The 21814-nt window shown below is 44.0% G+C and overlaps 1 protein-coding gene across 2 annotated transcripts in view; it reads right to left on the bottom strand.

Moving 5' to 3' along the window:
• The window catches only part of FHOD3 (formin homology 2 domain containing 3), a 341124-nt gene that overhangs the window by 286082 nt on the left and 33228 nt on the right, over positions 1-21814 (bottom strand). For both annotated transcript variants that reach the window (XM_083377070.1, XM_083377071.1), the window contains exon 2: positions 10028-10134. In XM_083377070.1, the coding sequence (XP_083233196.1) occupies positions 10028-10134 (107 nt within the window). The remainder of the gene's footprint in view (positions 1-10027; positions 10135-21814) is intronic.

The raw sequence follows: 21814 nt of genomic DNA, 5'->3' as shown, positions 1-21814 counted from the left end.
CTATGAAAGGGGGACAAAAGATAAGCCCACCAATTCCAGATCAACTATGTACTGTTCCGACAAGAACACTAAAACATCATGACCACTATTCCTAGCTGGGCCCTAGATGACCTAGATGACTGGCCCATGGAAATAATGGTATTTATGAAATCCTGAGCTACGCCCAAGACCACGTCCAGGGATGGCAGATTGAAGTTCCCCATAATTATGAGGAACTTCACTGCCAACTTTGTAGTGAGGTCCAGGAAGAAAAAGGGTTTCACAACTGGGCACTTGTGAAGCCATGGCCCTGGAGCAGGGGTGTCAAACTGTTGGCCCACAGGCCGGACATGTCATGCAGAAGCTGCGCCCACCCCATTGCCAGCAATGGCAAAACTGTCCCGATACGTTGGGCAACGTCACATGACATCGTGAGTTTGACATGTCTGCCCTGGAGGATGCAAGAGATTCTCTTATGGTGGCAGCCAGACCAGCCTTCTTTGCAACAATCAATCAGCAATAAGGCAAACCTAATTACAGGTTGATCTGACATTTAAAACAGTAGCCTAAAATCTGGGCCACCACAGATCTGCTGATCAGTAAATGAGGTGGATGGATGCATGTGTTATGTGTAAGATATAGGAAATGAATGAGTATGATCAATTTTGCTTGGAAACACATTGTTATTTTGATACAATTTTTTTTCCAGTGTTAAGAGAGGGAAAAAAACATAGTCCCAGCCTGTGGTCTATAATATTTTCCCCAAAATCTCCACTACAAGTTATTATTAATGCCATTTTAATATATAATTATCTCTGATATCTTATGCTTCCCAAATATGTTCCACTGTATAAAAAAACCACATCTATTACATTAATTCTATAACTATGGGAAATGTCAAATGAAGAGCCAAAGGCTTTGAATGTATACATCAAAGTACATGAGGATTCCTATGTTCAAAATCTAATGTATTTCAGTATTAATCTTCAATGTCAAAATACATCTGTATAAAAGAGCACACTTCTTTGTGCAAAACTGTAGATTGTTATAGAAACAGCCAAAATGTATCATTTCGTGGACATACATTATTTTAGGTTTTACAAAGAAAACAATATAGTCAAAGTTTGCTGAACAAATTAGGAAATAGTTGGACAAATCTGGAAATAAGTTTGTCAATTTTATGATTAAGTGTATAGCACTACTTCCCATTTTTCCCAAAACAATAATTCTGTGAGGTAGATTGGACTGAGACAGAATGACTAGCTCAAAGTCACCTGGTCAGCTTCTATGATGAGGAGTGAAACTCAAACCAGGGCATCTGATTTGAGTCCATCTCCTTAACCACTACTGAAATAATATCAGACAATTACAGACTTCCCTAATACATTACAATTTAACCCATATGGTCTATACTGTAAGCAGGTATAGAACTGAGTTTACCAATTGGCCTTGGCCTCCAATAATTCAGCAGAGACTAGACTACCCTTAATGCTATGACATGCTTCTACCATGCAAATCTCAAGCTAGGTCACTGGAACCCAACTTGCAAAAGTTTCTGGGCAGCAGTCTAGTATATAAGTAGCTTTAATTATTGTTAAGCTGAGTCTATACCTATGGGGAAACTGAATCAGACAATATGGATGAAGTTCTGAAAAAGCAAGAGGTACAAAGAATCTAGATGATGTGTAGTTCTTTTCATTAATGATTTAGTCCATTTTTTGTTTAGCTTGCTGTGCCATCATTTTATTCCTCTTTAAGAACCTTTTCATTCTAATAAAATAGTATGAACAGAATTCAAACTTCTGACACTACAGACAATCCTCGACTTACATTCAAAGTTACAGACACTGAAAAAGCGACTTACAACCAGTCCTTGCACTTACTTATAATCATCATGGCACCCCAATAGTCACATGATCAAAATTCAGGCACTTGGAAAATGGTATTTATAACAAATTGCAGCATCCTGGGATTATGTGATTCCCACTGCAATCTTCCCAGATGGTTTACGGTAAGCAAAGTCAATGGGGGAAGATGGATATATTTAACAACTTCAGTGATTGACTTAACAATCATGGCAAAAGAAAAGTAGTAAAATCATGACTGCCTTGCTTATCAATGGAAATTCTGGTCCCAATTGGAGCCCTAAGTTGAGGGCCACCTGTACTGATTGGTTTTGCCTTGCCACCTGCACATTCTTGGTTGATCCAGTACCTACAGTGTCTTGGGATTCTCCAATGAAGTTTTAATTAAGATCTTTGAATACAAAGATGTCAGTACTTGAAATGAAAATTCAAGGGCATGCTGGAATAGGAGTTCTCATGCTCACAGTCTTTGGAGGAAAATGAACCAGTTACAAATGTCCTTCTTCTCTTTTCTCTGTATCTTCCAATTACAGGATGTAACAGAGGTAGAACCCATTGCCTATGTACCTTACTGGCAGGAAAAATCAGCTGATAAAAATTAAATAAATTACATATCACTTCTTGGTTCCATAAAGTGAACTGTATAACTATCAGCTCATCGTCTTTGGAAATAAATCAATTTTGTCATATATATATATATATACAAAATGAACTTTACAATAAAAAGGGAACACTTAAAATCCTGTAAAACAGTCTGTCAACGCTGCTAACATCAAATGTTCTTGCTTTGACAAAAGATGAAGAAGCAGCTATTTCATATTTAAAACTTGTGTGTAACTTTAGAGCTAGAATCAATTGTTGCTGGGGGAGGAGGAGGAAAAATGTCTTTCAAGGCTGTTTTGAAATAAGAGAAGATAAGAACTTGGCAGGTTGTCTAACAGAAGGAAAAAGTGACCCTTCAAACTAATTGGAGAATGTGATTAATGACAGCAATGAAAAGGAGGAGAATTGTGTTTAATATAATGTGCTAAGGGGTGGGGAAAATCAGATTCCAGCTTCCCTAGCAAGCTCTGCAGATGTTATAGGGCTCTAATAAAAGACTTTTAAGGTAAACAAGAGTCCTTTGAAGAGCTCATTCCATCGGAAACTTGACATCAAGCTGGAATCCACCAACTTTACAAACTAACTAGGGGGTCCCGACCTCCCGTCGCTGTCTCCAAGTTTGGGAGACAGGCTGACAAAGAGTTGGGGAAGATCACATCATGGAGGAAGGAAAATTGCCTGAAGCCAGCTCCCCAGCAACAGCAACCACCCCAGGGGGGGAAAAAGGGCCATTAAAGAAGCTGGTAGGAAAAAAGTTTCAGCAATCCTCCCAGCTCGGAGCTAGATCCAAACAACCAGGACACCCCAAAGCAGCCTTGGCATCCTCAAAGACTTCAAAGGCTGAGGAGGTGGAGCGACAACAAAGAGACGGCTCCTGCAAATCGCATTCCCCGGATCTTTGGGGAGCTGCCAGGCCATCTGAGATTGAATACTCGGTTGAGTGGAAATATCCGTCTGCAGCCCATAGCCAATCAATTGACTATTTAGCAGAAAGCTCCTGCCAAGAGCTCCTGCCAAGAGAGGCCCCCAGCCTCCCTTTCGCAGAGCTAACAGCACTCCAACCCCTGGAGTCCCCTGCTAGGGCCTCCAGTCCCACAGAGGAAGAGAACCTAGGGCCCCCGCAGCAGTGGGGAGTATGGCAACCCCCACAGGAGGGGCAGCAACCTCTGGGCCTAAATCAGCTAATAGAGGCCTTGCAACAGCTTGTGGTGATGCAGAAGCCTGGGGAGCAACAACTAGTTGGAGGATGACAACTCCATGGAGGCTGGTCACCACCCCCGAGCGCCAAGCAACCACTGAGGGGCCTGCAATTGAGAGGTGCCACAGCACTTAAGGCTAACACGTCTCCTAGTAGATCAGCAGCAGAGGGTGCCACAATTCCCTGCAGTCCAAATCCAGAGTAGACAACAGCAACCCCCATTTATCCAACAACCATTGAGGGGCCTACAGCAGCAGGAAGCACCATGACTTCCCACCGGCCGACAGCAGCCTCCCCTCAGACAACCACAGCAAGGGGAGCAGCAGCAGGCCGCAAACATGCAACCCCTGGGCATACAGCAGCACCAATGAGGTAGCCAGCAGCCGTGGGAGCCCTGGCAGCCGTTGAATCAACAACCAGCATGGGGCCAGCAGCAACTGGGGGAACAACAGCAGTGGGGCCCCTGGCAGCCATTCAACCAACAACCAGGGTGGGGCCAGCAGCAATGGGGGCCCCAGCAACCAATGATGAGCCTACCCTTCAGAGCAACCTTCAATGGGGACCCAGAGAAACTGATTTTTTTTCCTCAACCAACTATGCTCTCACTTGAATCGCTGGGCCTATCTCTACCTGGACCCAAGTGCTATGGTCGATGTGATTGCATCCAATCTAGAGGGAGAAGCATCTGAAAGGTTAAATAATTTATTTAATGAGCAAGCCCCTAAATTGGAGGACCCCCACCTTTTCCTCCTAGGGCTGAGAGAAATATTTGAGGACCCATCCATTGCCCTCAAAGCAGAAGAACAAATTCACAAGATAAAACAAGCTGGCTGGCCTGCCCTGGAGTACGTGCGGGAGTTTTGCAAGATTGCTGGTCGGATAGAGAGATGGCCTGAGCAATCCATAATTCATCATTTTAGAGAAAGGTTAGATTACCATCTTTCTCAGGCATGCATCTACTGAGCTGTGCCTGACCAGCTGCAAGAATGGTATCAGGCAATGGTGAAATCAGATGTCCAGCTCGCCCGCTATAAGAGCCTCTCCCACCTGAAGCTGCGCCAAAGCCAGAACCCAAACGGCTACCACCCCACCCCACCCCTGAAAACCTCCAACTACTGCTACTGCCGAAAGACCTAGGCCACCTTCAGGCCCGCCAATCAAGTGTTTCCGATGCGGACAGCAGGGACATCAAGCAGCGAACTGCCCAGTTCCCTACCCGCAACAGCAGAGTAGACCGGAACCAGCAACGAGGAGAAGACCTGCACAGCAGCCACCAAAAGAAAAGTCCAACTGGGCTACCCAGGAGCCCATTGCCCAGGTTACATCCCCCACCCAAGAGGACGCTGGCCCGACTGGACCCGCCCCCACTCTACCCAGCTTTGACAACAACGATGAAGGGGAGAGCGACCCGATGGTGAGTCGACATGTCCCACCTTTTTCATTGCCTGCTAAACTCATAATCCCTAAATCAGGGGCACAAGTAGGCTTGAAAGTACTAGTCAATACTGGCTGCTCCTGATGCATCATTAGCCTGTCATGTACCCTGAGACTGGGCATACGGGCTAAGCCGCTCTTCAAACCTATGAGGTTTGCGCAAGCCGATGGCTCCCTAATGGGAGGGACATTAGTCATGCAATTAACAGAGCCCTTACACCTAGAAATAGGTGAGCACTAGGAGTTTATTCGCTTCTTGGTGGCTCCAAAAATGACTGAGACTGTGATCCTAGGACTAGCCTGACTAGGCAAATGGAAGCCATTTATCTGGTGGGAGAAAAAAATGAGAACTGTGAGACTACCCATAGGGCCCGATCCCCCCATTGATTCAACAGATATTACAGGAGATTTTAGCCCATGCAATAAGTGAGCACACATGGCTGCCTTACGAGGCGAGCCACTTATCCCCAATGAGTACCGGGACCTAGCAGAGGCATTTAGTGAGAAAGAATGTGATACCTTGCCTCCTTCACCAGCCAATGAACTGTTGCAAGGGGCCAAACTTTCCCGACCAAGAATGTACGCTATGTCCCCCCTTGAAATGGAGGAGATGCAGAGATATGTGGATACAAACCTAGCGAGGGGATTCATCGAACGGGCCAAGTCTACTGTGGGAGCACATTTTATTCAAAGAAAAAAAAGATGTGTCTCTTTGTCTCTGCATGGACTATAAGGGTCTTAATGTTGTGAGTGTGGAAAATAAATACCCTCTCCCCCCTCCTGAAAGACTTACTAACCCACCTGGTGAAGGGGAGTGTCTTCACTAAATCTGACCTGAGAGAAGCATATTACTGAGTGAGAATAAAGGAGGGAGATGAATAGAAAATGGCCTTCAACTGCCCCTTGGGAAGCTACCAGTTCAAAGTCATGACATTTGGACTGCAGGGGGCCCCAGCCATATTTATGCAGTTGATTAATGAGGTCCTACATGATCATTTATACAAAGGGGTTCTGGTGTATCTTGATGACATCCTGATATACAGTATGAATATGACTGACCACATTGCTAAGCACATTGGTTTGTGCTTAAATTGTAAGCCGCCCTGAGTCTTCGGAGAAGGGCGGGATATAAATGGGATTAAAATAAAAAAAAATAAGACTGGTCAGAGAAGTGTTAAAGAAACTATTGAATGCCAAACTTTATGTCAAATTGTCAAAATGTGAATTTCACCAAACCCGATTAGATTATCTTGGCTACAGCATTTCCAATGAGGGCATTGAAATGGACCCAGCCAAAGTGAAAGCTATAATTGAATGGCAGCCCCCAAAGACTCGAAAAACAGCTCCAGAGCTTCCTAGGGTTTGCCAACTTCTACCATCAATTTATTCCTTCTTTTGCTGAGATTGCTCTACCCCTTACAGTACTACTCAAAACGGGTAAGGGAGGGGGAAAACTGCAACCTGGCCAACCACTGGACTATGAGTTGCCAGACAGGTTTTGAGAATTTAAAAGAACTATTTGCTGCTGAACTGATTCTAAAGCACCCCTGCCCAGGGTAGCCCTTCGTAATTCAAGCTGACGCCAGCGATGTGGCAGTTGGAGCTGTATTACTGCAAAAGAGTAAAAGTGGGGTCCTGCAACCTTGTGCCTACAACTCTAAGAAATTCATGGAAAGCGAGAGGAGATGGACAGTCTGGGAGAAGGAGGCCTTCGCAATTAGGTCGGGATTATTAAACTGGCGACATTATTTAGAAGGGAGCAAGGTGCCTTTTAAAGTATGAAGAGATCACAAAAATTTAGAGGCACTAAAAACTCCTCGTAAATTGTCCCCAAAGCGAATGCGATGGGCACAGTATTTTAACTGTTTTAATTTTACTCTAAAGTACATACCAGGAAGAAAAAACTTCCTAGCTGATGCACTATCGAGATTGCCCTAGTACAAAAGTGAATGTGAAGAAGTTAATGAGGCAATTATCTCCAGTCCACAAACTGCTGCCCAACTCACGCCTCACAGGACCCCTAATCCTGATGACCTCGGAGTAAAGAAAATAAAATAAGAACTCCTCACCGATCAATGGTTCAAAGACAATCAGACATCCCTAACATGCAGGGATGGTCTGGCTTACAAGGGGAGGAAATTGTACTTGCCTGAAGCTCTCCATCTTAATGCTCTCAAACACAGCCATGATGTCAAACAGGCTGGACACTTTGGATATATAAAAACTCTACATTTCATTCGCCAGCAATTTTGATGGCCGGGACTAAAACGAGACGTGGAAAACTATGTCAGGAGTTGTACTGTATGTGCCACCATGAAAAGAATCCCAGGGAAAACTCCTGGGTTACTGCAAACGGTGGCCGACCCTTCTCAATCATGGGAAGAAATAGCTATGGACTTTATAGACCTACCTGACAATAGAAGAAATACTGTCATCTGGACTGTGATAGACCTGTTTTCAAAACAGGCTCATTTTATCACCTGCAAAAGACTCCCATTGGCCCAACGCCTGACTAAGTTGTTCCTAAAACCTATCTACCGGCTACATGGCGCCCCTAAGTGAATAATTTCAGAGGGGTGCAGTTCACAGCGAAATTTTGGAGGAATTTTCTTAAATTAATTGGATCACCTCAAGCCTATCAACTGCTTTTTACCCGGCTACTAATGGGGCCGCAGAATCCACCATCAAAATAGTCAAACAATATCTTTGATGCTACGTTTCTTACCAACAAACAAACTGGACCAACCTCCTCCCTTTTGCAGAGGTGGCTTACAATAACTCAGTACACAGCAGCACTGGCTACACTCCTTTCCGGATAGCCACAGGGAAAGAATTCAACCTCATATCGGAATACCCTCAGTTGCCCTCCACTTCCCAGACTCTTGATCAATGTGAAGGATTGGGAAGAAGTTTGAAAAAACACAAAGATGGCCTTAAAAAAAGACTTTTGAGACCTACAAAAAGCAGGCTGTTAAAAAGAGAGCTCCCCAAAGGACATTCCAAGTTGGGGAAAAGGTTTATTTGTCAACCAAATACTTACTCCTTAAACTACCCAACAAGAAATTAGGACCGAAATTCTTGGGGCCTTTCCCCATTGTGAGAATCATCATCCCGGTCACAGTAGAATTGAAACTCCCCACAGGGAAAATTTACCCAGTGTTCCATTGTAGCTTACTGAAACCTTTTCGGGCCTTCACTTTAAGACCTCCCCATAAGAAGGTACCTGGACCCCTCGTAGTAGCGGGTCAGACCCATTATGAAGTGAAACTTATTCTTGACTCTAGAATTTTTAAGGGAAAATTGCAGTACCCAGTACAATGGAAAGGATACCCATTGTCTGAAGCCATTTGGGCGAAATCTAGCAATGTGAAAGCTGACAGACTTATCAAAAAGTTTTATGAGAAACACCCCAACAAACCAAAAGCCAGCTCCTATTTTTTTTTTGTTTACATTACAGGATCTATCCTTTTTGTAAGGGGGACTGGATGTCAACGCTGCTAATATTGAATGTTCTTGCTTTGACAAAAGATGAAGAAGCAGCTATTTCAAATTTAAAATTTATGTGTTACTTTAGAGCTAGAATGAGTTGTTCCTGGAGGGGGGAAGGAGGAAGAATGTCTTTCAAGGCTTTTTTGAAATAAGAGAAGATAAGAACTTGGCGGGTTGTCTAACAGAAGGGAAAACTGACCCTTCAAACTAATTGGAGAATGTGATTAATGACAGCAATGAAAAGGAGGAGAATTGTGTTTAATATATTGTGCTAACGGGAGGGGAATTCAGATTCAAGCTTCCCTAGCAAGCTTTGCTGATGTTATAGGGCTCTAATAAAAGACTTTTAAGGTAAACAATGCCTCAGAGTCTTGTGAAAAGCTCATTCTGTCGGAAACTTGATACAATCTATTAGGGAGAAAATAAAAATGAAGTTATAAAATTTATAGCAACTCAATAAAATCCTCTAATGGAAAATAAACAAAAGAAAAATTAATACTCCTGCAGACTATATGGTATAATTGTCTCTCTTTCTCTCACTCTGTGTATGTATATACAGTGTATATGTAGAGAAACTACATATCAGAAACAATATCAAAGGCCATAATGTTTAAATAACTGCACACATTCCCCCCAAAAAGAAGTATTATGTAATAGTTTTAGCTCAAAATTATTAGTATTCCTGAGGCACAAACTGTGGCAAACATTTCTTCCTAGCTTCTTTGGAATTTCCAGTTTCCAACTGATTCCAGCCTTTAATCAGATGCTCAAGAAAAATGTTCCTTATCTCCTTTTTCTCTACAAAAAGGGAAGATGCTGGGGGACATTCCTGCTATAGGCTAAGGTAAGGTTTGAAACAAAGTAATATTAATTGAACATTTTGCAGTCTATGTGACAGTTAACAATTCAGAATATCATAAAAGCAGATTGGTTTTGCAACACCACTAATCTCTAAATGTTATATAAAAAATATCTGCCGCTATAAAACTCCTGTGTTTCAACTTAGTGTTTTCAAGAAATATTAGCTTTCTAATCCTCAAAACACATTTATATAGGTAGCTCTTAACCATAACAGAGCCTGCCCATTATAGTTGTAAGTTGTGACAGTCATCCTATGGGTCACACTATGACCGTTTTTTGCAGTGGTCATTAAGCAAATTGCCAGGGTAGTTATATGAGTATGGTTGTAAAGCAAAATCTTTAAGTAAACCCATTGTTTGCTATGGGCATTTTGCTCAAAACTGGAATAATACACATACCATTCTATAGCAAAACACGTTTTGATCATTTGATTTTTCTGCAAAATATATGAAATACATCATATTGAAATATCAATTTTGTGCAATTCACTATAAGATTACAATAAAACTGTTCTTAAAGATTGTATTAAAGCATGTGATGTTATAAAGCCATTCTACCAACTCTAATTATAGGTGGATGAACATAATTATTTCCTTACCCAAATTCCCCCTGGAAACCTTCCAACTCATCCTTTTGCTCAGCTAGAGTAGATTCCAAATCCAAGTAGGTACCATTGTGAGACAACTGCAGTGCACAATCATCAAGCTGAAAAAGAATTTAACAATTTAGAAATCATTGTTGCAATGATAACACTTCGATCCAGCAAACCAACGTACATTAATACTACAAAGTTAGGAAAAATGAAATTTTTACATTTTTAGTTTGCGCTCTACATGATCTACTCCTCTCTGCAAATAATTTTTAAAAATGGTAAATTAGAAAGATTGGGATAATTATGATTTCTACCATAGGGGCTACGTGTTTTAAATGCTATTTAAGATACCTTTTGTTTTTGTTTTTAAACCAACACTTATTCAAAAAAATAAAATATTCTAGCATGTGTGTTAACATATAATGGTCTCAAAAGTTTATGAGGCCTTCTTAAATGAAAAATGCAAATAGAACAGGAGTGTCAAATTGCCGGCCCACAGGCCAGATGCGTCACGCCAAAACCTTCCCACTCCATTGCTGGCAATGAGAAAAAAGTCGCGATATGTCGTGACATGTCATGTGACGTCGCAAGTTTGACACCTGTGAAATAGAGGAAAACAACAAAATGGAAAAGAATAGGGATCTTTTCAAGAAAACTGGAAATTATCAAGGGGAACGTTTCGTGCAAAGATGGGCACGACAAAGCACAAAAATGACAGGGACCTAACAGAAGCAAGCAGAGGAGATTAAGAAGAGGTGGCAAGAGTACACAGAAGAACTATATAAGAAAAATCTTAATGTCCCTGACAACCACAATTGGTGTGGTGATCGCTGACCTTGAGCCAGACAAACTGAAGCACGAAGTCAAGTGGGCTTTAGGAAATATTGCCATGGGGGGAGAGGGCTTCTTGCCTGGAGATAGGCTGTTACATAAAGGGAGCTCGCATTGGACTCGCTCCCTGCATAGTCATGTAGGCTGAGATGCTTAGTTGCCACTTTCTTGCTTCCAGATTGAGCTGCTATAATTTATTTAGGAAACTGGTATTTTACAGTTCCTCAATTACCAAGATTTTGGTGACCAGCAACTTGAACCAGCATCCCAAAATACATTGCTAGTCACTGCTGCTATTGAAGCAGTGAGGCTCTATTACCCAATTTAATTATATTATGTTTTATCATGTTTTATGAGAAAATATTCAATAATGTTTATTAACCCAATGATTTTAATATTTTAAAGAAAAAGATGGATCCAAGAAACTACAGACCAATTAGCCTGACATCAATACCTGGGAAGATTCTGGAAAAGATAATCAAGCAACAGATCTGAGAATATCTAGAAACAAACAAAACTATTACTAGAAGCACCTTGGGTTTGTCAAAAATAGATCATACCAGACAAACCCAATTGCATTCTTTGACAAAATGACTAAATTAGTGGATTTATTTTAATTTTTATTTATTTTAATTCCATTTATATCCCGCCCTTCTCCGAAGACTCAGGGACATAATTTAGTCAGACTTCAGTAAGGCATTTGACGAAGTAGACCTCAGCCTATTTCTTGGTAAAATAGAAAAATTTGGCACAGGCAATACCACCACCAGAAGGATTTCCAACTGGCTGTCCAACCACACTTAACATGTAGTAATCAACTGAGTTACCTCTAAACGGAGGGAGCCATTTACTGGGGTACTTCAACATTCTGTCTTAGGCCCATTACTCTTCAACCACAAACAGAACAGAACAGTAGAATAGAATAACAGAGTTGGAAGGTACCTTGGAGGTCTTCCAGTCCAACCCCCTCCTCAGGCAGGAAACCCTATACCATTTCTGGCAAATGGTTGTCCAATCTTTTCTTAAAAACTTCCAGTGTTGAAGCATTCACAACTTCTGGAGGCAAGATGTTCCACTGGTTAATTGTTCTAACTGTCAGGAAATTTCTTCTTAGTTCTAGGTTGCTTCTCTCCTTGATTAGTTTCCATGCATTGCTTCTTGTCCTGCACTCAGGTGCTTTGGAGAATAGCTTGACACCCTCTTCTTTGTGGCAACCCCTGAGATACTGGAACACTGTTATCATGTCACCCCCTAGCCCCGTGGTGGCGAACCTATAGCACGTGTGCCACAGATGGCACACAGAGCCCTCTCTGTGGGCATGCACGCCATTGCCCCAGTCCTAGGCCTTCAGTCCTATCCATCAGCAACCTGCATCAATACCCGCACAGGGTAAGGTTGCCAAGCCCACCCCTGCCTCTCCCAAGCGTTTTTTTTACTAACCTGCCTTTCAGCTGTATTTCATTTCTCTGTTCGCTTCTCAGCCTTCGCCACGTTTGTGGGACTATCGGTAAAAAAAAAAAGTTCCATCAAACTTTCTAACTTCTTGCGAGATCTCAAGAAGTTAGAAAGTCTGATGAACTTTGTTTTAACTGATAGTCCCACAAACATGCGGCGAAGGCTGAGAAGTGAACGAAGGAATGCAGCTGAAAGGCAGGTTAGTAAAAAAAAAACACTTGGAGGAGGTGAGTGCATTTGGGCAGGTGCAGGTGCAGAAACCTTACCCTGCATGGTGGCGGGAGGGTGAGGCACATGCTCTTCTCATGCCAGGCCAGCCCCTGCAGCCCCAGGGAGGCCATGCTGGGCGGTGGTGGGTAGGGCATTGAGGTGGGGGCTGGCAGGCTGACCAAAGCAGCAGGTGGAGTGCGGAGGCTCAGGGAGGGAGGGCGTGGGTTGCAGTTTGGGCACTCGGTCTCTAAAAGGTTCGCCATCACTGCCCTAGCCCTTCTTTTCATTAAACTAGACAGACAAACCCAATTCCAGCAACTGTTCTTTATATGTTTTAGCCTCCAGACTCCTAATCAACTTTATTGCTCTTCTTTGCACTCTAGAGTCCCAAAGTCTTTTTTTGGTAAATTTTTAGTACCGTACTTTTTCAACAATGTGTTGTCTAAGTTTATCATTCTCTAATACAAATTTAATTCCTAATCCTTTATTCTTTTCTCCAGCCATTGATAAAACAAGTCCCAAGTCTGATAGTATTCTGTTGCTTCTTTTTCTTTCAACCTCATAGTAAGTCTGTCCATTTTGGTACATTCTAGTATTTTTTAAATTATTTCTTCCTCTGATGGTATTTCTTCCTTTTTCCAATATTATGCAAATATGATTCTTGCTACTGTTATCACATGTAAAATCAAATATATACTTTATCAATCTTTTCTAGCCTAATACCTAATAAAAAAAGTTTGGGTTTAACATCTACATGTTTTTCCAACATCTTTTCTAGCCAAGTAATTATTTTTTTCCAGTATCTCTTTGCTTTAACACATTTCCACCATACATGATAATAAGGACTTGACTTATGTTTACATTTCCAACATCTATCTGACATATTTTAAAACATTTTTGCCAATCTTGCTGGTGGCAAGTGCCATCTATAAAACATTTTATCTAAATTTTCTTTATAAGAAGCTGCCATTGTCAGTTTATAATTTCTTTCCCACAAGTTTTGCCATTTTTTATAATTCTATATCTAAAGTTCTTTGCCCATGTTATCATTGTTTCTTTAACTTGTTCATCTTCCATTTTCAAATTCACTAAAATTTTATAGATTTATAGCCTAGAACTGTATTGGCAGCTGCAGCACCCTGTAGGCTTATATTTAAGTGATTGTCCACTAGGACTCCAAGATCCCTCTCAGTTACTACTATTGAGCAAGGTACCATCTATACTATACCTGTGCATGTGGTTTTTCTTGCCTAAATGTAGAACCTTACTTTTTTCACCACTGAATTTCATTTTGTTAGATAGAAACCCAATGTTCATCTCTGTCAAAATCCTTCTGTATCTTAAGCCTATCTTCTAGAGTGTTGGCTATGTTGAATTTAATTACGGCAGCAAGACTTTTAGTAGCGCAATATTGGAAGAAGGAGGAACTGCCTACTATAGAAGAGTGGACTTTGAAAGTTTCAAACTTGGCGGAAATGGCAAAGATTTCAGCATATTTGAAAGAACAATCGCAACAGAGATAGATTGTGGAATGGAGAAGATGGATCAAATATATTCAGAATAAATATGGGACTAAAATGTTTTATTTAGCATTTGAATAAGTATTAGTTTTATATGATGTATTATTAGTTATTCATTATTTGTTAGTAATTTAGTTATGTTTAAGGGGAGTTAAAGTGCGATAGAATTTAATGTGTTTTTTTTAGTTTGTTAGCATATTTTAATTTAATTTAATTTAATTTAATAATATTTATATACCGCCCTTCTCCCTGAGGACTCAGGGCGGTTCACAGGGCAGAATAAAATACTAAATACAAACGTTAAAAAGAGATTAAATAATTGCCCATGTTAAAACAGTTGAAATAGAATTCTAAAACACCAAGTTAAAAATTAAGACAATAAAAAAAAAACCCCACCAATCCCCATCAGGCTAGGCCGGCTTGTACAAACAGAAACGTCTTGAGATCGCGACGAAAGGAGCGAAGATCGGGCGCCATCCGGAGCTCTACCGGTAGCTGATTCCACAGCTCCGGAGCGCCCACAGAGAAGGATCTCCCCCTGGGGGCCACCAATCGACATTCTCTGATCGGTGGCACCCTGAGGAGGCCCTCTCTGTGGGAACACACAGGGCGCAGGGAGCTTGATGCCGGCAGCAGATGTTCCCTAAGGTACTCCGGCCCCATGCCATGGAGGGCTTTGAACACCGTTACCAGTACCTTGAATCTCACCCGGAAGACAACTGGCAACCAATGCAGCTCACGGAGCAGCGGTGTAACGTGGGAGTATCGGGAGACTCCCAACACAACTCTCGCGGCTGCATTCTGTACCAGTTGGAGCTTCCGGGTGGTCCTCAAGGGCAGCCCCATGTAGAGAGCGTTGCAGTAGTCCAGACGAGAGGACACGAGCGCATGAGTGACCGTGCACAAATCATCCCGGCTAAGATAGGGCCGCAACTGGCGCACCAGGCGAACCTGGGCGAAGGCCCCCCTAGTCACAGCTCCTACATGGTCTTCCAAGGTGAGCCGTGAATCTAGGAGGACTCCCAAGTTGCGAGCCCTATCTACGGGGGGTAATAGTTCACCCCCCATAACCAGAGGTGGAATATCCGAATAAACCCGGGATGAAGGTATGCAAAGCCACTCAGTCTTGTCGGGGTTGAGTTGAAGTCTGTTCCTCCCCATCCAGACCCGAACCGCCTCCAGGCACCGGGACATCACGTTGAGGGCATCACTGGGGTGGTTTGGGGTCGAAAGGAAAAGTTGGGTATCATCAGCATACTGATGATACCCAACTCCAAAGCCACGAATGATCTCACCCAGCGGTTTCATGTAGATGTTGAACAGGAGAGGCGAGAGGACCGACCCCTGAGGAACTCCACAAATGAGAGACCTCGCGGTCGACCTCTGCCCTCCTGCCAACACCGACTGCGAACGTCCCTGGAGATAGGAGGAGAACCACTGTAAAACTGTGCCTCCCACTCCCAGTCCCCTGAGACGCCGCAGCAAGATACCATGGTCGATGGTATCGAAAGCCGCCGAGAGGTCTAATAGGACTAGAACAGAGGAATATCCCCTGTCCCGAGCCCTCCAGAGATCATTCACCAGCGCGACCAATGCCGTCTCCGTGCTGTGCCCGGGCCTGAAACCCGATTGGTACGGGTCTAGATAATCCGCTTCATCCAGGACCAGGGGGAGCTGATGCGCCACCACACTCTCAACAACCTTCGCAAGAAAGCGAAGGTTGGAGACAGGACGAAAGTTGTTTAATACAGCTGGGTCCAAGGCAGGCTTCTTGAGGAGAGGCCTCACCACCGCCTCTTTCAAGACAGCGGGGAAGCTACCCTCACTCAGAGAAGCCGATATAACTGCCTGGAACCAGCTGCGTGTCCTCTCCCGGGCTGCATAGACCAGCCAGGAAGGGCACGGGTCCAATAAACATGTGGTGGTGCTCAGCCTCCCCATGATCCTGTCCACTTCCTCCGGAGTCACAGAATCAAACTCCTCCCAGGTGATATCGACAAGACCGCCCGTGTCCTGATCGTCAGACTCTGCCCAGTCAGAGTCCAGACCGGTCCAAATCCGAGCGATTTTGTCCGACAGATGTTGGTTAAACTCCTCGGCACGACCCTGCAAGGGATCCTCCCTCACCTCCTGATTTAAGAGGGAGCGAGTCACCCTAAACAGGGCGGCCGGGCGATTATCTGCGGACGCGATAAGGGTGGCGAAGTGGTTAGACCTCGCCTCCCTTATCGCAGCGAGATAAGACCTAATGTAGGCTCTTAGTCGCAATCGGTCGGATTCGGATCGGCTGGACCTCCAACCGCTCTCTAGGCCCCGTCTCCGACGCTTCATCTCCCGGAGCTCCGCAGAGAACCATGGAGCTCGACGGGATCTGCACCGGGTCAGGGGCCGCAGGGGTACAACTCGGTCAAGAGCCTCAGTGGCCGTCCTTTCCCAGGCTTCCACTAAGGCATCTGCCGAGCTGTGAGCAAGGGAGGCAGGTGGGGACCCCAGCGCTGCCTGGAACCTCTGGGGATCCATTAAGCGTCTGGGGCGGTACCATTTAATTGGTTCCAAACACCCACGGCGGGGGGTGGCAAAACGGAAGACCAGCTGCAGGAGATGATGATCGGTCCATGACAGGGGCATAATAAATGGAGAGCCCCCACCAAGATCATCTAACCACCGTCCAGATAAGAAAACTAGGTCAAGGGTGTGGCCTACCTCATGAGTCGGTCCCGAAATTACTTGCATCAGGTCCATGGCCGTCATGGAAGCCATGAACTCCCGAGCCAACTCAGATGATCCTCCCAGCGATGGTAGATTGAAGTCCCCCAAAACTATAAGTTTCGGGAACTCAACCACCAGCCCAGAGAGGACATCGAGCAGCTCAGGCAGGGCTGCTGCTGCGTGACTAGGCGAAAGGTACACCAGCAGCAAGCCCAACTGCGCACCAGGGCCGCATCTAAGAAAGAGAGACTCACACCCGACTATCTGAGGAACAGTGGCCTCCCGCGGACACAAGGTCTCCCTCATAACAACAGCCACACCCCCACCCCTACCCTGAGCCCGAGGCCGGTGCAGCACCCGGAAACCTGGTGGGCAAAGATCAACCAGAGGAATCCCGCCCTCTGGGCCCAACCAAGTGTCCGTGATGCAAGCCAGGTCCGCCTGCTCACCCTCGACCAGGTCACGAACGAGAGGAGCCTTATTAGAGACAGACCTGGCGTTCAAATACACCAGCCGGAGCTCAGGGGGCTGCACACCCTCACTCCCGGGACCTTGGGGTAGAGCCAGAGGGTCGGAGTGCCCCACCGCTTGTAAGCAGCGGAGAGGCCTTCCCTGAGATCGATACGGCCCTCTGCTCCTACATCTGCTGCCATTCCCTGATGTCGTGGGAATAGGTAGCCCCATGACCAGCCCTGGAGCCCCGGAGGCGACCGACCCCCGCTCCTCCCCTCTGCGATCTACATCGGCCCTAGCCAGAACAGCGGTAGTTGGATAGCCCCCCTTATCCAAACAACCAAAAGAACCCTCCCGCCTCCCTAACCCCCTAAAAAAATTTGACAGAAAAATAATCAGGGGCCTCTTATTAGGTCTACGTCGAAGGCCCCTACCCGTGCCCAGCCAACTCTCAGGGTCCCAATAAATGGGCCCTTCCTCGAGGTTATAATCGGCTGGCAAGGCGGGTCGCACCCAGGAGGGGGGAGCACCCCTGAGGGCACACAAGTCCGTGGAAGAATATTTAAAGAAAGGCATAAATAGCAGTCCGGATCGCAGGCAGTCCATAGATAATAGTCCATGAGGAGGATCTATTCAGAGAAGGAGTCCCAGGCCTCCGTCCAGCCGCTGCCACTCAGCTGGATAAACCCCCCGGGCAGGCCTACCACCGTCCTCTCACTACGGCCACAGAGCCAATTCTCGGGGGGGATGGAAGTCTGGAGCAACCGCACTGGGTATGGCATGCCCCATAGAGCTCTCACCTCTAGGGGCAGCAGATGTAGATTCGGCCATCCTCTCACAATGGCTAATACCCAGAGTTCTCTGTCCTTTGGGGTATAAGGGGCAATGCGCAGTCGATTGTAAAAGCAGAAATAACAAGCCATCATAGTCAATTCTGATAACGGCCAAGTCCCCCGTTGTCCCGTCATTCCTAGAGGTTGTAACTGACCACCAGTCCATAGGCCCTCAGTTCCATAATTATTAGGGCCTTCCAGACTGTGGTCAACAAAGATTGGCTCCCCCAGGTCCATTAAATTCCCCGGAGCCCCCTCAAAGTCCCGAGACACCAACCAGATCACAACAAGTGTATTGGGGGGCGCCGGTCTTCCAGAGTCCTTCGAAATGACCCAAGTCCACAAGGCTCCACTGGGCTCCACCGGGATCCACCGGCTAGCCCAGGAACCTTCAGGGCCATCAGAAACAGTGGGGGTGCCAACCCATCTGGGATATGCAAAACCAACCGGGGGGCCGGCCAACCGGCCATAACGCCATCGCTGAGTCATCGAAGCCGCTGCCGCTGGGCCGCTATGGACACCGCCGCCGCCATCACCATAGCCACCGGAACGCCGCCAAAGCCGCAAACAATCCGGGGAGAGCCACCGCCACCGCCGATGAAAAACGGGCCAAAAAGGCCCAGGCGGCAGCGGGACAAACGGTCCGGTAGAAGCAGGCCAGACCACAACAATCGATGGTAAAGTGGCCCGAAAACGGCCCGGGAACAACGCCGCCGCCGTCGTCGTCGCCATTAGGATAACCAAAAGCGTCATCGATGCAGGCAAAAAGCAGGCAAAAAGCAGGCAAAAAGCAGGCAAAAAGCAGAGGCAGGCCGATCGAAAAGAAAGCGATAGAAAAGGCGGGCCAAAGCAGCTCGCAAACAGCTCCGCCGCCGCCGCCGCAACACCGCCGCCGCCAGCCGCCGGGAACTCCAAAACGCCGCCGAAGAAGCCAAGACCGCCCGACATAGCCCGAAACTCCCGACAACTTTAGTTTAAGTTTGTAAAGTTTATACCCTGTATTCAGCTCTGGGAAGTCGGGGGGAAGGGTAAGGGAGGATAAGGGGCAGGGGAGGGAGGGAGTTTATGTTTTTAAAAATGTATCTTAAAACTTTTCAATAAAAAAAGATCCTTCTGTATCTTCTGGAATGTTGGCTATTCTTACCAGCTTGGTGTCATATGTTAATTCCCCCTCTATCCCTCATCCAAATCACTGATGAAGATGTTAAAGAGTACTGGGCCTAACAGAAGGTACCCCATTGCATACTTCCCTCCATGTAGATGCAGTTCCATTGAGGACTACATGTTGAATGTGGTTGGTCAACCAGTTACCAATCTATCTGGTGGTGATGCTGTCTAACTCACATTTTTCTATCTTATCAAGTAGTAGGCTGTGAAGTCAAATGTCTTAATGAAGTCCAAGTAAATTATATCCACAAGCATTCTTCTGGTCCATTAATTTTGTCACCTTGTCAAAGAATGCAATAAGTTTTGTCTGGCATGATCATTTAACTTTAAATCTTGTAACCTGCATTCTTATTTTTATTGCCCTGTACACCGCCCTGAGTCCTTCAGGAGAAGGGCGGTATATAAATAAATAAATAAAATCTCTTTTTGACAAAACCATGTTGGCTTTTTGTTATAACTTTGTTTGCTTCTAGGTGTTCACTGATTTGTTGTTTGATTATCTTTCCCAGAATCTTCCCAGGTATTGAGGTCAGGCTGATAGGTCTGTAATTTTCTGGATCCATTTTTCCCCATTTTTTTGAAGACGGGAACTGCATCAGCTCTATTCCAGTCCTCTGGTAGTTCCCCAGTGCTCCAGGATCTTTGAAAGATATAGTTCAGTAGTTCTGAGATCACATCTGCCAGTTCCTTCAGAACCCTGGGGTATAATCCATCTGGTCCTGGTGATTTGAACTCATCTAGGGTGGACAAGTGCTCACTTACCATTTTCTTGCCAATCTTAACTTGCATTTCTAATCTGTTTTTACAGCACTATTTTTGATAGGTTGGACTGTTTTTTCCCTTTGTCTAAAAAGGGTAACTTGGAGGGAGTGATTTAAATTGAATAGTTAATTTTAAAATATGCATGTTAAGACAAAGTTTAAAAAGCTGTATTAAAAAGTTTGGATTTCAGACATGTTTTTAAAGAAAAGTTTAGTGTTTTACAATGAAAAAATATTTTTCCCTTTAAGGTTAAAGAATCTGAACGAATACAGTGAATTTTGTTAATATAAATGATGATAGTTTATAAAAATTATTAAGTGCAAATAGAAATATATAATATTTTCACAGAAAGGAAGATAAAGCAGAAATGATTAAATTGATTGTTTTATTCAAAGAAGAGTATATATTTATATTTTTTATTTGGATATCACTTCTGGATTTTGTGGTTGTGATGAAAAAAATATATGAAACTTTTAGATTGGTTTTGCCAATTAGATAAATCTGTTTTAGAAATGGCTAGTTATATTTTTTATTTTTTATTTTTTTTATTTTAATTCCATTTATATCCCGCCCTTCTCCGAAGACTCAGGGCGGCTTACACAAGCTTAGCAGTAGCCTTCATTCTATGTATATGCCTGCTTGTTAGGGCTTTCACACACCCCCAAGCGGCATTATTACAAAGTCAGCTTAATTGCCCCCAACAATCTGGATGGAAGGCTGAGTCAACCTTGAGCCTGGTGGGATGTGAACCTGCACTAATTGCAGGCAGCTGGTGTTACTTAAGGAGGCATTAGCCCACTGCTCCACCATATACTAATGTGTAAAAGTAAAAAGTTGAGCATGGAATACTATGTGCAAAAAAGAGTTGGAAGTCAACAATTTTACTCTTTCTTCCCTTGAAACCTCATATTTTCTTTCCCCCTTTCTTTTTCCTTCCCTTAATTTCCTATTTTTATTTTTCTTTGTATTTTACATATTGATGAAGCAATAAAAGTAAAGAAACCTGAAATGTTAAGAAAAATAGAAACAAATCATTTATTGACCCACAAAGTTATTTTTGCCTCAGCTTCTCATGAAACTTATGACTGATAAAAAAAAATTGTGAAAACAGTGAACAAGGAAAGTGAACGTTTTCATTGAGACAGATGTTTCCAATAGCGGAGGTGAAGATCAAGGAGAGCATTTCTGTTGGTCCAGATATCAGACTTGTCATTAGTGACAGGCAATCTGAAAATTGTTAGTTGGGCCAGAGAAAATCACCTGAAAGCATTCAAGGATTCAAACATTCATTGAGAATTTTTTTGGCAACTACAGAAATTTTAACCAAATTACATTTGGCTAGTTGACAAACCTCTTACACCATACAAGGCCATGAAGTGTATATCATTGAGGATTCATTTTCAGTCTTTCCCGAAAATTCTAGGTGCAATCAATAACTAACATTATGAAATGTTTCACCAGCACATTGTCACAATGGAAAATCAGGGCAACTGGAATTCGTCAATGCTGACTGACTGTTATTGTACACTGCAGCAAGAAGTTTGGACGCTGAGTACAAACAAAACAGCTGCAAAACATTTTTGGCCTTGTTGAAGTCATGCAACGTTGAAAACATTCATACATACGAGATAGTCATTTAAAGTTAATTTCATACTGTTGGAAGAGATCTACCACAATCACCAAAAGCTTTTCATGAAAGAAAACATTTGAAAAAATTGATATCCATTTTTTTAGGTAAGGCATGATTCTCTGGCTGTGCATATTGCATTTCACTGGCTATAAAAACTGCTACAGTACTTGAACCAGGCTTGATAAAGTTCTAATTTATTTTTCATTAAAGAAGTAGGCTTCAT

Source organism: Vipera ursinii (assembly GCF_947247035.1).
Source record: "Vipera ursinii genome assembly, chromosome: Z".
NCBI classification, from domain to species: domain Eukaryota; kingdom Metazoa; phylum Chordata; class Lepidosauria; order Squamata; family Viperidae; genus Vipera; species Vipera ursinii.
This window is presented reverse-complemented; position numbering and strand designations above follow the sequence as displayed.